The following is a 17,980-nucleotide window of genomic DNA, read 5'->3' on the forward strand; positions in this document are numbered from 1 at the left end:
CCTCTCTGTCTTGCATGCACTTGAGCAGTTTGGACGACAGCATTGGGGAGGCTTCGGGTTGCGACTCTTACGGGGGCTACGAGGGCGTCGAGCACCTGAAGAGGCACTCCCTGGGGCACTTGAAGGCCGTCAGTGCCGACTCGCTGCCTTGCGGGTGCCGGGGGAAGACCGCCTCTCCTGGCGTGCGAGGCTTTTCAAGGGGATTGCTTGCTGTTGGTGGTGGTGGTGGTGGTGGCAGACGTAACATGGGAATAGGTAACACTAGTCATGTCAATACTAATAAGTTTAGTCATTATGGTGGCGGTGCTGTTAGGGGAAGAGGTGGCTTTCTAACCGGACAGGGAAATGTCAGTAGATTTAGTCACGTGAAATCAGATGTCGGATCTGTCAATCTGTGTCACAGACTGGGCGGTCATATCCTGGGCGGAACTCTTGACGACTTGGACGAGAGAGAGGGCGTGACAGACGACAGCTTCGTCTTCATCGAGAAGCCTCGGTTGAATTTTCAGGCCTTGTCGTGCGACATGTCGCGCGAGGGATGCAAGAGGGCGGATGTGACAGTCGGTGAGTATATAACCAGTGCAAAGGTGGCCCCCTCAGCGGGTGACCGCAAGACCTGGCATGAGGACGAGGCTTTCATCAAACAGGTGGTGGATGAGTATTTCAAAGAGCCAGTCTCGTTCTCCGATTTAGAAGAAAAGGATTCCTTTGAAAAAACGGAAATTCCGGAAAAGGTGAAAAGAGCCTCTTCTCCCGATACAGTATCTGTCGGTATCGCACCGAAAGCTAAACAAGAGAGTGACGTTTCTTCCTCCTCTTCCTCTTCCTCTTCCTTATCTTCTGGGTCGTCATCGTCGTCGTCGTCGTCATCATCATCATCATCATCATCGTCAGAGGACGACCACGAATTCCTCGAAAACGAGCTCCAGTGCGCCAGTCCAAGCATCGACGACACGACCTACTGCGAATCGGACGACACCACCTCCTGGTACACGGACGACTCCCTTGGCTACGAAGCCGACGCCGAACCGAGTGACAAGGACACCCTCGGGCATGTCTGGCGACGCTGGCGGAGCGCTCCCGACGTCCGACAAGCAGGTGACCTACGGATGAGACGAATGCACCAATTGGGGAAGTTAGCGGGGGCGGCGGCGGCGGCAGCTGCTGCTGCTGCTGCTGCAACCCGGGACGCTGGTTGCAACGGCAGCAGTACTGCTGGTGCCGATCAGCGAGGCACGAAGACTTCATCTGCCTGGTGGAGGGATGCAGTGAGTGCCAGTGCCAGGCGGACTCATGACGAAGGGACTGGGCACAAAGGGGAAGAAAAGAAGTTCACGCAAAACTACTCGTCGTCGTCGGCTGCGTTCCCTCACAAAGCCTTTCCCTCCTTCGGGTATCAGCCTCGGAAGTCGTGCAGTGTGGACGAGAGCAAGTTGTCTCGCTTGAGATTCGGGGTGAGGAAGGTCAAGAAGCACAAGCTACTGCAGTTCAATCATCACGACCCCGGCAGGAGACCCAAACCTGCCCACTTGGTTTCTGCTCACAAAAAGAATGACAATAACACCAGTAAGGTTAATGGTTTCAAAAATGATAACAGTCGAGTGGAAGACGACCCTCATCGATTAGACACGTCGCGTGATCAGAGTCTGCAAGAGGACGATGTTTTTAATGGCAACGAAAAGTTGGAGTTTGTGAATGGAAAATACAAAGCGAGTTTATTAGAAGATAAAAGTGTCCGCGAGAATGTTGATGTCTGCGATTGCTCTCAAGAGACGAAAAAGGTGGATGTGGGTGAGAGAAGTGAGGGCCGAAGTGTTGTGGGTGGGGAAAAGGCAGTAGGCGTGAGAGGAGGCGGCGGCGGGAGTGGGTGTTGTACCAGTGTGGAAGGTGGAAGCATAGATGACAGCACAGCGGAGAGAACGGAGAAAGTACTCACCCAAGGGCTCGTCATTCATCACTCCAATGCCAAACACGATCACCACGCTATTCTTAATCCCAGTATCATCAGAAACGCCCTCAGCATTTTAAGGGAAGGCATTACCGCCGATTTGGTAGAGGAACCAAAACCAGTGCCATCAACAGAGAGAGCTGTTTTAGTGCCAAATGAGCCACCATTAACTCACACGGACGACGACATAGTTGGTGAGCAGGAAACTCCCAAGTTGAACCCAGACTTTCCTGAGCAGAGTGTAAAGGACAGTGAAAATGGTTGTCCAGATGATGGGTCGCACCCTGACCAGGAGGGAAATAATGGACTCGTAGATCAGGTGTCGGTTTTGGACTGTGAAAACGACGTTAAGAGAGAAAGAGAGAGAGATTCCGAAGAGTCGGGAGATATGAATAGAACGAACATCACCATACAACTCACTCCTCCCGCAACTCATCGGAAATCACTTACTCGCACTGTGGAGTCTGTAAGTGGTGCCGATTTCCCCTTGAATATTTCGGTTATATTGGAGAATAAAGTTCACGAGAATGAGAGTGGGAATACCACTCAAGTCGTCGATGGAGGTTTGTCTCAATTTAAGAAGGATACTGCTCCCAGAAACGGACGCACATACGAGAACGTTGATAGTCAAGGTCGACCTTCTGTGAATGATATTCCCTCTTCCTCGAGGAGGGGTAGCCAGGAGGGGAGCAGGAGCAGTGGTCTGAACGTCCATAACGTCCGTTTGAGGAATGGCAGCGAAGCCGGGGCGCGCGGGAAACGATCCGTCAGTGTCGATTCGTATCGGAAGAGTGACTTGAATTCCACTTCAAGGGCGAGCACAGTATCCTCCTCAAGTGAGACGAGTAGTTGCTGTCATGCTCGTCCCAAACCTAAGCCCAAAAGTTCCAATAAGTCTCAGGGTCGAAGTAGTGACTCGATCAAGAATAGCCAGGTAGGAGTGAAAGAGCCCAGCACCACAAGTTCGACCTCGGGTCAGGTTTTTGGTAATGAGTACCACGTTCAGAGGATTCAGGTGGGCACAGGGGATAGTCGCAAATTTGCCCAAACCACACAACGTTCTGTTATAGAAGTCCCCTTGAGTGGAAGCGAAACAAATGGCTGTCACGGGAAGCAGGTGCAGAAGAGCGAACTCGTCCTCGGACCTTCGCAGTCGAGAGGGTCGACCCTCAGGACCTCCTCCTCCTCCTCCTCGTCCAAGCAGTCTCAGGCGCCCACTTTCGTGTCGGCATCCTTCCCCAAAAGTAGTCTTGCGCAGACCTGCATCTCGGAATATAATATTGGTGATGCCCAGCCCCAAAGAAGAACCCCTGACACCTACGGGCCGTTGGCGGAAGAATTCAAGAAAAATAGAACGGAAAGTAAGACAGAGAGCAGTTCCTCCAAACACGGCAGAGACACCGATGGTGGTGGCAAGAAATCTAAAAAAAGCAGTTCAAAAAGTAAAAGCAGATCAACTCCAATAAAGTACTTTTCTGGGATATTACACGCCTTTGGCTCGGCTGCGCCCAGATTCCGCTCCGGGGTAACTAATGTGCAAGGCAATGAATGCGAAGGCAATAAATATCAGGAAATGAGAACCAGAGGCGAGGAACTTAGTAGGTGTCATCAGTTGCAAAGGGAGAAAGAGAGAGAAGTCTGCAAGGGAGGCTCTGGCATAAGCGAACGAAATGCAGTACCTCTCGTTGTTCCCCCGTCTCTTCATTCTGAATCAGAGCTCAACAAAATAAGAACAACAAAGACAGCAGCAGCAGCAGCAGCAGCAGCAGCAGCAGCTGTCCTCTTGGTGGATGGGAGAGGAAAGGCGGGTGGGACGAGAATCGGGGACGATTGTGGGGAGGGAAACTTCTTATCCCCCACAGCTAAAATCGACCAATTACAGGTGTGGGACACTAAAAATAACCGCCCTGCTGGCACTGAATGCCCCTCTCCTCCTGCTGTCAATGATGCCGTAGTGCCCCCGGCCCCGGTCCCCAGCCCACGCCCACGACGTGCCCTCAAGAATAGCCATGAATCAGTGGCAGGTCATATCGCACCCACTCCACCCACTCGCCGGAAGTATTTCCCTGCCGAGCCTTCCGCTAAGCCCCTCGTGAACGATTCCCTTCATGAAGGAGGTCTGGGTGTCCCCGCCGGGGGAGGGGACAGGGAAGGGGAGCGTAGCCGAGAGACGAGCACCTGGCATAGTCCTAAGGCGAGCCCCCCCACCGCCAGGCGCTTGGCAGAGGGCCTCTCTCATTCAGGTGAGAAAAGGAGAGAGCGTTCACAGAGTTCACACCCGTGTCTCAGTCCCTCTGAAATTTCCACCAAGAAATCGAAGTCGTCTTTACCCAGAGACCTCAAGGAAGGCGACAATTTATCGTACGAGAATCTCAGTTTCCACGAGAAGCATTCGTTCGGCTTGAGAGACCGCAGCCACAACTGTACCCCGAGGAGTGACAGTAGCAGTGCCAGTCATCCCAACAATCACAGCAACAGCAACACTCAGAGTGACCATAAAGGCGGCAGAAAAAGAAGTAAGGACAGGGATAAAAGGAACAGCAAACCTGAAAAACGTAGAAGCCTCAAGTCCGATGCCCACCGTCTTAGTTCAAGTTTGCGTTCTCAGACTAATGAGGTCCCCAGTAAATCGTGTGCTTCTAATAATGGTTCAACTGCTTCAAATACTTGTTCCGGTGGCGGCGGCGGTGGTGGTGGTGGAGGAAGAAGCGGCGGTGGTGGTGGTGGCGGCGGCGGCAGTGGCAGTCAAAGTTATGGTGGTGGGTCAGGAGAGATGGAGGGAAATAGTAGAAACAACGGCAAGGAAGGGGTCTCTGGTGGCGGCGGCGGCGGCGGTGGTGGTGGTTGGAGAAATAGTGGTGGAGGAGGGACTGGTAGTGGCGGTGGAGGAATGGAAGGGGGCTATAACCCCGGTGGGTCGGGAGGGGAATCGTCAGGCGGGGGGGCGTCAGGCCGCCGACGCCGCATCCGCCCTCCGTCATTACCGACTTCCCCATTACAGTCGTCTCGGCCTCGCAGGGCCTCTCAGACCTCCCAGACATCCGGCGGCTCCTTACCGTCATCTCCGACGCGATGGAGGAGGCCGCAGTTCGAAGACACTTGGGACGGCGTCTGTGAAGAAGGGGCCAGAGATGACCGCCGACTGTCACGCACCCCTTCTGCAGAGTCCGTGGAGTCCGAGTCGACCTCCTTTTACTACAGCGCCATGGGATCTACGGCCTACGACGAACAGAAGTCCGTCTACGAAGACGTCAGTGCCAGGTATTCTTTCATTACCTGTCCCCAGTATGAACCAGGCGAGGACCAGCCAGCTGCCGCTTCGTCAGTGCAGCAGTCCTCTGCCAAACAACCTGGGGGCACCGGCAACACCACCACCACTACCACCAGCTACAACATTCCGAGAACGATCAGTGGCGACTTGAACTGTGACGTCGACGTCAGTCTGTCCGAAGGAGAGATCAAAGTAAGAGTGCGAACCGAGGACGAGGAAGTGACGTCGTCGACCCCCATACACGACGGCGACACCGACGACGATAGTGATGAAAGCGACGATGATTGTGGAAGTGACGACGACAGTGACGGCAGCAGCCATGAGTACGAGCTGTCGCGGTCGTATAAATCTCGAGACGATTCCCTCGACGCCCTTTACTCGGCCTCCGAAGAAACGGACGGGGGCGAAGATGCTGACGAGGACAGAGCGGAGAATGCGACGAAAGAGGTCAAAGCGATGGGGACGGGCATCGTTCACGCCATCCCGTGCATGGCGGGCACAGACTCATCCAACTTCTCGACACTCTCGAGTTCTTCTGGAATAAAACGCGAAAATAGAAGTGGCCACAAGAGTGAAAGTGGTCGTCCTCCCAAATCGACAGGCGGCCTTCGAGAGAGCGGGCTTGTTCACGCGACGCCCTGTTGGGCCACAGACTCCGATGTCAGGTCGAGTATCTCCAGCACTGATTATTATAGCAAAGTCTGCCTGAGCGCGTCAACAGAAGAGAAGATATACGAGCCCCAGTACGAGAATGTTCATAATCGCCCTGTCCCCGAGAGAGAAAGAACCGAAGAAAGGAGCACCAGTGCCCCTTCGAGTGAGCCCGAGACCACCCAGAAGAGGAGGCTCTCGGGCGTGTGGACGACTGTCGAAGAATCCGATGACGAAAGCAGTGAGTGGGAGGACGAGACCCTTCCCGCCAATCTGCGCCAGTCTCTCAGCAAAGCAAGTATAGGCGAATGTGAGGAGGAGGAAGTCGTAGCGAGCGAGCAGGTACGCTGTCCTCCTGCGGAGGATGACGATGAGGAGGAGGAGGAGGAGGAGGAGGAAGGTGAGGACGTGACCCACACTTACTCCTCCGTTGGCCAAGAGGATTTTCGAAATAACAGCGTTTCTCCCCGTCCCGTCAGTCCTTTCATTAATCAACACCAACAGAACCCCACCTGGGTTGATCCAACCGTAGGGAACAGTTACCAGGGGGTGCCGCAACCAACTACGAGGGAAGGATGGGAGCAACGAGAAGCCAATGCCTGGGAGTGGCACAGGGCCGTTTGGGAACACCACAAAAAGATCCACGAGCAGCACCTCCAACACGTCCATCAGCATCAGCAACAGCACCAGTCCCTCCTGGCAGACGTCATGTCATGCCTGGGAGGGGCCAGGTGGGGCATGAATGCCAGTCATTGGTGCCACCATTCTTACCCAGACTCAGCCACCTGTGGGCGCGATGAAGGGCGGTTTCCGCACCTGCACGACTGTCCCACGCCCGATTGCAGCAGATGGTCGGGCCAGTTTCACGAAGACCCGCCCTATCAGCCAGCCGGAGCCACTTCGCCAGGTGATTTGGGGAAACCGCCCCCGTCCCCCCTTCCGCCCTCGGGCTCGCACAGAAGCCGCGACACGTCTTCGGTGCCCCGAGACGGTGCCCGCCCTCAGAGCCGTCAACGATCGAGATCGCGCCGTCGCGCTCACTCGGCTAACTCCAAGTACCGAATCGAGTTAGAAATTCCTCCTCACCTGCTCGCCCGACAGAGGCCCTCCTCCTTCAGCAGTCTAGCAGCCAGGAGGCCCAGCAATCCTTCTCCCGAGCCCTTAGTGGACGATCTGCATCAGGAGGCGCTGTTGTATTTGGCTGACACTTCCTTCGATCACACAGCTGACGCTAATCGCCGTCGGTAGGAGGGCTGAAGGATTATTAGTGTGTGTTCATTAATCTCAACAAGAGCATAGGGACCGCTTCTAAAAAGGCAGTATATTGTGTGCTAATGAATGAGACGTCTGATGAAACCTCTGAAGAAACCAAATCACTAATAAGGCATGTGTTTCTTTAACAATAACAAAAGTGTTAACGGATTTCTTGTTATTAACACCTTGTTTTTTTCTCCCAGCTTTTTCTATTTATGGAAGTTATATTAATAAAACCCCTTTTTACAAGCTATGTAGAACACTTTTGCTTTTTCTGAAACACAAGAAAAATGTAAGTAATATTAAAAAACCCCGTTTTACAAGTTATGGTAGAACAGAACACTTGCTGAAACACAAGAAACAGACATGTTGTAATTAGCTGTGGATTTTTTCTTCAAATATGCGTAATATAAGCCCTAATTTTGGTCTGGTAGTTTTTATAAACAAGTGTACTCAATTGTTATTTTGGCATGATTCTGTGATTAATGACTGATAATCGTAGTTGATTCTATACATTATATATATATTATATATATATATATATATATATATATATATATATATATTATATATATATATATATCTATATATATATATATATATATATATATATATATATATATATATATAACATACATACATACATACTTACATACATATCCTACATACATTATTCATACTGCTAGTCGAGATTACTGTAAGAATCATGATTCTTCAGTGATCGAAGGCATACAACCTTCAGAAGGTACCGATCCACAAGACTCTATGCCCGCGAAAGCATTTACTTTGTAAATTAAAAAATCTGAATCTTAACCATCCTGTCTTACTAATTGGTAGATAGGGTGATTTGCTGATATATATATATATAATATATATATATATATATATATATATCATATATATATACATACACATACATACATACATACATAAACTACCGTACATACATACATACATACACTTATATACACATACAAGCACATGCACGCACACATATATATACACACATACATATTATACCTACACACATGCATACATAATAAATACACACACTACAAACTACCAAGCACAAGTACAGAGGCTCCTTAAATTACAACTTTCATTTTCAAAAATTACTGGGCTCTGAAAAAAAAATACAATATGGTGCACATTGTCAATAAATTCCGTAAACGTAACATTTGCTGTTTGAAGTTTCGCCAATTTGTTTATTTTCCTTATACATCGAACGGGAACATTATGAAACCGAGTGATACCAATTGTGTCAGATTACTAAGTCGATTAAGTCGAATGGCATCCCTGACACTCGTGCATATGGAAAGTTGCCAAGAAGTACTATATAATACTTTAGGTTAACTGAAGCTAGCTAATAGTGTAAATTGTTAACAGTATAAGTATCAGTAAATAGAAGGCTGATATTAGGAATGAAATTCGAAGGAAAGCATGGATTCTCTGGTAGCAAGCTTATTCGGATAAAATAAAATTACGTTAATCGCAAGTATGGTGGATTTGGTGAGGGTTGCCAGGTACCGCCTTCTTAGAGTTGCCACATGTTCGTTCGGTCAGTCGCAGTACTTTGTATGCATACAACAACATAGTACGTATTACACGCAGCCACAGGCAGCGTTAAAAACAATCTGAAAGTAGGAATTTTCGAGTAGTGGGTGTCACTTGACAGCCCATAAAGGTCACAGCTTCTGTCATTTCAGTCAACCGCTAATTTTCGTAATTAAAATGACGTTCTAATTTAATTTTCTGTGACTTTCAATACTCAGTCAGCGTTGTTTTTGAGTAGGTCATGGTGATGGTTTGGCTGCTCCTTAATCCATTTATACCTGTAAATTGGAAGAACGTTGTTCAGGGCTCGTACAGTGAGTCGTCAGTTGATGTTGCCGAACAGTTGGAAGGCCTGAATTGGATTGGGTGTCTTTATCGAAATTAGGTTGATCTAAATTGGAGAGAAATCATGTATCTGATATAGCACTGTCGAAATAAAAACAGTGACCGAATAGTGTCAGGTTATTTTGTAGACTTGGTTTTGTCATTCTTCATTGTTGTATTCAAGAAATTATCAGGCTTTGGGTTCCATAGGTGCGGTGGTTGTTGGGATAGTGCTGTCAGTGCACCTCAATCGGTGAGCTGTAGGCATTATTTAGGTTCATTGCTGGGTCCCTTGGTCCCCTAGCTACAGCCCCTCTCATGCCAGTTGTTTCATAGAGCAGCTACAAGATTTTCATTCTGTTACACCTTTCGACCCTTGCTACTGTCAACTTCCCATTCAGCGCTGAATGACTCATAGGGCTCAGCACTTGGCCTTGGGCCCTCAATCCAGTCTTCCTGTTGCAATGAGGCTTGAGGAGTGATTGGTTTTATTTGGCCTTGTTTTGAGCCTCCAGCGGTGGAATATTCAGTCTTTTTGTATTCCCATTGTAATGTCTTAATTAAATAAATAAAAAAAAAGTAGAACAAATACAAAGTTTTGGTTGTGACTTTCTGCGTTTCTGCTTCCGGGTAATTCCGTCTGAATGTCACTTCTGATTACAATGGTGAACAGACTGATTTTTCTCATTAATTACAAATGAATGATTTTAGCGTATCGGTTCTGGCTGTGCAATGAAGGCCTTGTTAGACATCCTTTTTATGTGCACTTTTCAAGATATGGCGGGTTGTAGACTGAACACACTATTAATTTTATTGTCTCTTTGTTTCACTGCCCGTAGTTCGCTTATTGGGATTAATTGTTAATTATTATTATTTACATTGAAAATTTTCTTTATAGTTTTAGCCTCATTCATTGTACGACCTCATCCGGATGCGTTCTGTAGTTCGATTCCTAGAAAATTCATTGATGCTAAAGTCTGTGTGTGTATGTATATATGTATGTATGTATGTATGTATATATATATATATTATATATATAATATATATATATATGTGTGTGTGTATATATATATTATTATATATATATATATATATATATATATAATAAATATATATGTTATTCTATTCATAATAATTCTTTTGTAAGGGCTTGTGACAATTAGAGAAAGGTTAGAGAAAGGGGGGCAGGCAACAGGTGTTGGATTTGGTCATGAATTGCTTTATTGCATCATGTTTTATTCTTGTTCGTGTTCTTGACGTAACCGTATGTAAAGAATGATATTGTACATAGTTATTTGTACTCATTAATTTGGTATTTTGAAGCTGTTAATCACAATGTTGTACAAATATAATATTGGCCGATTTGGCAAGTCGCTCCTCCTTCTAATTTACTGTGCGCGCGTGCCCGGTTGGCCGGGTAAGGGGGCCTGGTTTAGGAGTGGGAGGAGGGTATGATCTTTGTGTTGCAATGTTGCAACCTCGGAGGTATCCTTTTAATGTTGGCCATGCTGTGCAAGAAGCCACCAGGGGCGCCTTCAACTCTTTGCTGTTGGTGGCAATTGCAGAATTTCTGCCCATGTTCGAAGATCTCTATGCGTGAGAGAAAAAAAAAAAAACATGCCCAGTAGGATATAATCCCCCAAATACCAGTCGCTATGGGAAAGGTCAGAGGTTCATGGTTAGAGTTAAGGTCGCTGCTCTTTCGACGGCACTGATGACAACGCTTTTTCGTAGGACTGAAATCGAAAACAAAACACCTGATTAAATGATCGATGATATTGGCTGTTTTACACTGTGTGTGTTGGTAACGCTGACACGAATTAACTTTCTTAATTTATGAGTTGTACAATTCCCATTGAATTTCAGTAGATGTTGCTCGAGCTTCGTGTGTCATGTTTTGTTTTGTTTTGTTTGACTCAACTCATATGTAAACGTGAAAGTGAAACAAAGGCCAGAAAATTCTCTCTCTCTCTCTCTCTCTCTCTCTCTCTCTCTCTCTCTCTCTCTCTCTCTCTCTCTCTCTCTCTGTATATACATACATACAGTATATACATATCACATACCCGTGCACACATACACACACATTTTGTATGTATATATATATATATATATATATATATATATATATATATATATATACACACATATATAATGTATGTAGAGTATGTGTTATATAAATTTTTATTCAACACCAGCTGCCGTACCCGGCGTTGCTCGGGATAAAATGGGGCATGCCCTCCTTGATGACAACCCCTACAGGGCGGATTATGCAGTCATTTTCAGAATAAGTTATCACTTGGGATCCTGGAAAGCCCAGAGAAGTTATGAAAAATCCGAAGAGTTTGCTGTCAAATCCGAAAGTTGTAAAAAATGAGGGGATTATGAAAAAGAGGGTGGGGTTAGGACCCCTTAGAAACGGCCCTCGAATTTTGGATTATGATTAAAACCTTCGGGGGGGGAGTTTATAGTAAAAATTTGGTAGGCCTGGCATTCATAGTCCGTGCGTGCATGACGAACAGACAGAAATTGCCTTTCGACAGAGAAAAACCGAAACGATGATTGTTGCCACCTTCCATAATAATAATGATAATGATAATACTGAAAATTAGTTGATGTCAGTGGGGGAAGACTTAGCGCGTAGTTCACTGGTTACTGTGTGAGAAATCATGTGGCTGCCAGCAAGCATCCTTTTGTATGCGTGTGTGTGTGTGTTTTGTCTCACTTGCTATGCGCCAGCCGTCTCAGCTCGACTGCTCATTGTTTTGGCAGCATGAAGCACAAAAAGTTGCAAGATGGCTGGCATTTGTGCTCGCGGCCCCCCCCTTTTTTTTTTTTTTTTTTTTTTTTTTTTTTTTTTTTTTTTTTTTTTTTTTTTTTTTTTTTTTTTTTTTTTTTTTTTTTTTTTTTTTTTTTTTCGTCTTGATTCATCTTGGTCGCGTTCTATACCTGAGTGGGTTGTTTCTGGTGTAGACGAGCCTGTTATGTTCTTGTAGAAGTGTTGTTGTCCTAGTTGAGATTATTGTTACTTGGTCGTATATATTTTATTTGTCGCGTTAGTGGTGGTAGATTATTTTTATATTATATTTTTTTAAATATGCCGAATTCGCTGTCAAAAGTATGTATTTATTTGTCCTAATCTGGAAATCGTTAAGAATCTCTCTCTCTCTCTCTCTCTCTCTCTCTCTCTCTCTCTCTCTCTCTCTCTCTCTCTCTCTCTCTCTCTCTCGTATGCGTGCTGCTTGATATTCCTCTTAGCTAAAGTTAATTGTTATGTTGATGATGAGGAAGTGAAAGGTCGGACACTCCTGTTCCTCCCATCACTTAACAGGTACTGCCTGCTTCCGGTGTTCTTCCGGTCTGACAATCACTGCGCCGTTATATGTATATTTTTTTTCAGCACAGGGTTGTACCGTGTTCGTTTTTATTACTTTTATGGTTGGATTATTATTTTTATTATAATTTTTTCAGCTGTATGGGTGGATAATTTTTATACTTTTATAACTATTATTATTATTATTGTTATTGTTATTATTATATATTATATTATTATTATTATTATTATTATTATTATTATTATTATTATTATTATTATTTGGATGAAAAATTTTTATTGTTCGTATTTTATTACTTTACAGTTGGATTATTATTTTTATTATGATTAATGTAATCATATGGGTGAATAATTTTTATACTTTTACCCACTGCATTATTATTATTATTATTATTATTATTATTATTATTATTATTATTATTATCATCATCTGGATGAAAATATTTTTATTGAGTTAAAACGAAAATTTTTGCTTCTGCAAGTGTTTTGGAGTTATTTAAACCAGGATACGTTTTCCTGAATGTTTTAATTCGCGTCTCTGGAATTGTTATTCAGAGAGATGTAGGGGCGATATCTGGCTCTTCTAAGTGATATCGGAACTTTCTGTAAACATTGCTCAAGTTTTCCGTAAGTTGAACGAACTTTCATCTAAATCTGGATTGCGGTGACATGCCGTTCATTTACGGCCTTTTGAGTCATTTCCTTTAAGTATCGTCCGGATCTAACGTCGGCCGGACGCTCTGCTTTAGAGATGACGTGTTAATTGCGTGAAGGTGTGTGTGTTTTAATACCTATTTGCTGTCACCGTGGATCTTTAATCTACAGATTCTTTTGTTTTGTTTCTGACACCATCCACGCTTCGGGTTCCGCGGCCTCCTTTTCCCCACTTTCATCTAGTTTCCTATTTTTCCCCACTTTCATCTTAATATGTCCTCTGCTCAGTACATTCACCGCGCTCTTTGTGACCGGAAATCCTACACCGCCATGTGACGTCACGGATACTTGGATGTAGCTTTAGGCTTTCCGAAGGAAGTTTATTCGGTAATTATTGACGGTTATTAATTTGGCCCCGATGTTGGTAATAAGTTCGTATACTGTCAATAAGTACGGTTGCCGAGTACGTGCGCTTACCAGCATATGCTTATCGCGTGGGCGTCAGCAGTTGCATGAAGAGAGAGGGAGAGAGCGCTTCGGGCGGTGTGGGCGTGGAACAGTTCGTGTAGTAGTGTCCGTTCGTTCCTGCGTTGTCTATCTCCATTCGGTGGTCTCATTCTCCCGTCTCTGGGCCTCTCAGTCAGTCAGTACAGTGTGTAGCCTGCTGCTGCTGCTGCTGCTGCTGCTGCTGCTGTTGGCCCTTCCGCTTTCCTCCTCCGGTCGAGTGGCAGACTTGCTTGCTGTCGTCACGTCCGCACATCGCAGGACTGCCCCCTCCTCCCCCGTCTTCGGCGCTAGCTGAAGGAGGCCCACTGCCCTCTTCAGTTTCGACTAGATCGCACTCGGGCACCTTCCCACGGGAACACCAAATACGCGCTCCTTTTTTTTTTCATCCTCCGAAGAGGTCTTCGAAGGTCCTGTTACTGCAGCTGCTGTTGGTGTGTGGTGTTGCCAAGGGACGGCTGCCTTGCGTTCGTCTCTCTCCTCGTCCTCTCAGGTCGTCCTTCTTTCGTCAGCCATGAAGGATCGAGAGAAGTTGGGAAACACGTAGGATTTTTACCTTGTTTGTGTATTTTGTTTGATTTGATTGGAAAGTTGTTTTTTTAAAGAGTCGACTTTTGATGGTTTAAGTGTGCTTTCCATGAATCTCTTTATAACAATGGATTGGTTCAACTGTGGTGCATCCGACTCGCCCGACGTATGTCATTACCAATATCGCGGCCCTTGGGAAGGGCGTTGGAACTCGTCTACCTTCGACCCCGCCTACTTGTGGTTCAGCCGCCCCCCTCCGTCTCGGCTTGAACCTCCCCCTCCCCCTCCCCCCCCCCTCCCCCTCGGCCAGCATCATTTCATGCGTGACCTCCGTCAGAGTCTTCGATCGTGGGAAGACGAAAATCAAAGGTGTCATGTTTCCCTGCCCAGTTCCAAGAAGAGTTTCACGAAAAAGAGAGTTTATGGCGGGAATGACTCGATCGCTTTCTATGATTCTTGCAGTGAAGTTTTGGCAGTTCCAGTCGATCATTCATATCGTTGTCATTGTGCTTATTGTGAATCGCCCCCCGTTTTCAGGTGGTTGCCCGGTACCCCCATTGACTGCATGTCTGGCCCTCGTATGGCATCGGCCCCTTTAGTGCATGAAAGGAAGTTCCCCTTAGGGGTAAGACCGGTCCCACCGAAACGTAGAAAACAAAAGAGGCAGTCGACACAGAGAGGGTTAAAGGCGTTGGAGTACGAGCGTTTTGAACCCGTTGCGGACAGCTATTGCCCATCTTATTTGCGCGGGAGATATGCCAATGGGTCGTTTGTGTCTGGAAATTATCGTCATGATAGCAGTACGACCTGCAAACGCTTTTGCACTGTCAGCAGCGGAGGCGATGGGAACTGCTTCGACGACGTGCGTTGTCCCGAGTGCAACGAACGTCAAGTAAACGTCGGTTTCACAGATGGTTTCGGGAACGGCGGTGGTCGCTTTGTCGAGAACGAGAGCTGCGCCGGAGGAGAGGAGGAGGAGAACGAGACCACCTGTCAGCGACTGCAACCGAAGCAGCATCATCAGCGGCAAGAGGGACAGCAGCAGGTGTCAGTGGCTGCGTGTTGGTGCCATCCTTAGGTGGCACGCGCGGCCGTCGTCGTGGACCTCCTCCTCCTCGTCGATTTCCTCCTCCCTCCTCTCCTCTCCTCCCGTCTCCTCCTCCTCCGCCGCCGTCATCGCGGACTCCACCATCGCCACAGACACCTACCAGTCCCAGTTCCGGCCAGCACCACCATCCCAGCAGGACACTCTGGCAGTTCCTAACTTGTTGGGTGGTGAGAGGGAAAATGGCTGATTGGGATGTTGATCTGTCGTCGCCCACGTATTGTGCGGCCTGTGCCGTCATGGACACGAGAGCGGAGGAGTGTTGTTCTTCGGCATGGGACACGGCCGAGTCGTGGTGGGGTTCTTACATCTGTCCCTCGTGGAAGTGTGGTGGCTGTGTGCAATCCGAAGTGATCAAAGAGACTCCTAAATCATCTTTCACTCTGCCCAAACCCCCCACCGTGTGCCCCTTCCCTAAGTTTAAGATAGAGCTCTCCCTAGACTTGTCAGATTGGAGGTCGACCTCTGCTGCCACCACCATCTCTTCTTCCTCGAAACAGTCTTCCATCCCGAATGATTCCCCCACTCTCTGTGTTCCCCATTGCAAGAGCACCAACACCACTGCTGCCGCTTGCCCCCAAGCTACCCAGTACTACGTAGGTGTGCCCACATGGATCCATTTGAGATCGGCGGAGAGCAGCTGCATGCCGCCCGAATTGGGCGAAGACCCCGAAGTGTCCCTCTGGGTGCCCGATTCCTCCTCGCCCCCTTCTCCTTGCCCCGCGAGGCTCAGCCTGCCAAGACAGGGACACCACCGCTTGAGGAGGATGTTTCCCTCCAGACTGGTGACCAAAAGACTGTCGGACGCGAGGACTGCCGAGGACTTCTGCAATAACAACTTTGTGCAGCTGACTTTGAAGATGAAAGGGCCGACGCCTTCCTCCTCCTCCTCTTCACCTCTCACTTCTCTCCGCTGTTACGCCCGCACTTCTCGTCGGTACTTACCTTGTGATAGACTTAAGACACGACTCAAGACTAGACTCAAGATGCTTAGGGCTTATGTGTCTAACCAGTTGTATAGGTAATTCCTCTTTCCTTATAAATAAACCCAATCAATGACGTCATCAATAAGACTTGCTGCTCCTGCTCGGAAAGGGTTTAGGTGACGGCTTTTGAAACGAACCTCCTCCTCCTCCTCTCCTGTTCATTTCCCTTTTGCTGACAGTGGGCCTTTCTATGGGACATGTGACTCTTGGTGTTTGAGCGTAGTTGCTGTTTGTGTTACGTGTTTCATTGGAGGCATTCAATGAACACCCGGTGGATGCTCCGCGGTTGAGGTACCTACTACTTCTCAAGAATTATACTACTATCTGTGTACGTCTCCCGTTCTTTAAACTCGTTTGTACCTTTCATCATACGAAAGTAAAACGTTCTAAATAGACCAACGGAAACGCATTCTTGTTATGTTGATTCTCTTTCAGTTAACTTGTGTAGAGTAGTAGTTGGTAGTTTGTGTATGTGAAGTCTACTTAATTTAGAGAGTAATGTGGTGGTACTATTGTATGTTGATGTGTATCTACCTGGGGAACTTCGTTCGTTTAGAATTTCCCATTGTTATCCTTTAGTGTTTGCACGTGTTTGCTGGTATCTGCATTATGATTTTATCCTTTTTTTTTCTTCTTGGAATTTCGAATGAATATCATATAATGGACTTGTGTGGTTTTGGTGAAAATAACTTATGTGAATATTTGTTTTATTTAAATGAATCTGCAGAACACAAAAAAGTCGGTTAAAGGAAAAATACACTCGAGAATATTATTACTTTTGATGAATATGAGAAGTATGATTAACAGAAATATCATTAAGGCAAAATGAACACGTACATAGTGCATGTGAAACGTGTTTTGTGGCAGATAGATAGATGGAATATAATTGTCTGTTTTCTTTGTATAGGTTGGCCGAGCGTAAGAAAAATGAAGGAAATGAGCTTTACAAAGCTAAGGACTACAGGGAAGCCCTCAAGCTCTACACGCAGGCTATTGGTGAGTAAAAAAAAAAAAAAATATTTAATGTTAAGATACGGACATGGTGATTTTATTTATGTGGTTCTTTTGTGCTATGTAGTGAAAACTCAGCTGCCTTGATCGAGTCCGACATGAGTCTTTCTTCTTCTTCTTAATCCTTAGTGACGGTCAGTTTTTTTTTTTTTCTTTTTTTTTTTTTTTTTTTTTTTTTTTTTTTTTTCTCAAACATGGTCTGCATCCTCTTGAAAATCTTCAGACTCATGTTATCAGCTGTCGTAATTTCATGATTTTTTTTCTGTTTTATTTTTTTGAACTTATAGATGGGTTTACGATGATCCATCCATTCAGCAAATTCTCTCTCTCTCTCTCTCTCTCTCTCTCTCTCTCTCTCTCTCTCTCTCTCTCTCTCTCTCTCTCTCATTATGTTTTGATCATAACCGATATCAGAAATATAGATATTAAAGTCTTCAAGTCAACGAATTTTTGTGTACTATTAATGTGTTTATGGGGCAACACATTTGAGTTATTAGGGTTACTCTGTTTAGAATAATTCCTTTATCGTTTTCATTCTCTTACATTTTGCGAACAATTAATTTTTTTTCTTTACTACGAAAGTTCACCGAAGCGGATTTTTTAAGCCATGAGAGTGCTAATTCCCTGTGCGGCTTACGCTTCTAAATCTCTTTTACTCTTTTCATATACAATGAAAACTATTTCCAGCCCCGGCATTTGTAGACAGTCTATTGAACAAAACGTGCTCATGTTGAAAGTAAAGCATGCAAATTTCGCAAACCATGACGTATTGGTATAATATTAGAGGTGTGTCAACCTTAAATTGATAGTGGTCTGGAGGTTTTCTGCAATGATTTTGTACTGAGAAAGATGTCGCTCT

The 17,980-nt window shown here is 46.1% G+C and overlaps 1 protein-coding gene across 4 annotated transcripts in view; it reads left to right on the forward strand.

Annotated features, from left to right (window-relative positions):
- LOC135214892 (serine-rich adhesin for platelets-like) overlaps positions 1 to 17,980 on the forward strand; it is a 116,321-nt gene that overhangs the window by 64,405 nt on the left and 33,936 nt on the right. For 3 of the 4 annotated variants that reach the window (XM_064249337.1, XM_064249336.1, XM_064249338.1), the window contains exon 3: positions 17,018 to 17,106. In XM_064249337.1, the coding sequence (XP_064105407.1) occupies positions 17,018 to 17,106 (89 nt within the window). Of the gene's footprint in view, positions 1 to 2; positions 7,115 to 17,017; positions 17,107 to 17,980 lie in introns of those variants that run through there. The other variant, XM_064249340.1, reaches the window with a different exon arrangement.

Source organism: Macrobrachium nipponense, chromosome 46, assembly GCF_015104395.2.
Source record: "Macrobrachium nipponense isolate FS-2020 chromosome 46, ASM1510439v2, whole genome shotgun sequence".
NCBI classification, from domain to species: Eukaryota; Metazoa; Arthropoda; class Malacostraca; order Decapoda; family Palaemonidae; genus Macrobrachium; species Macrobrachium nipponense.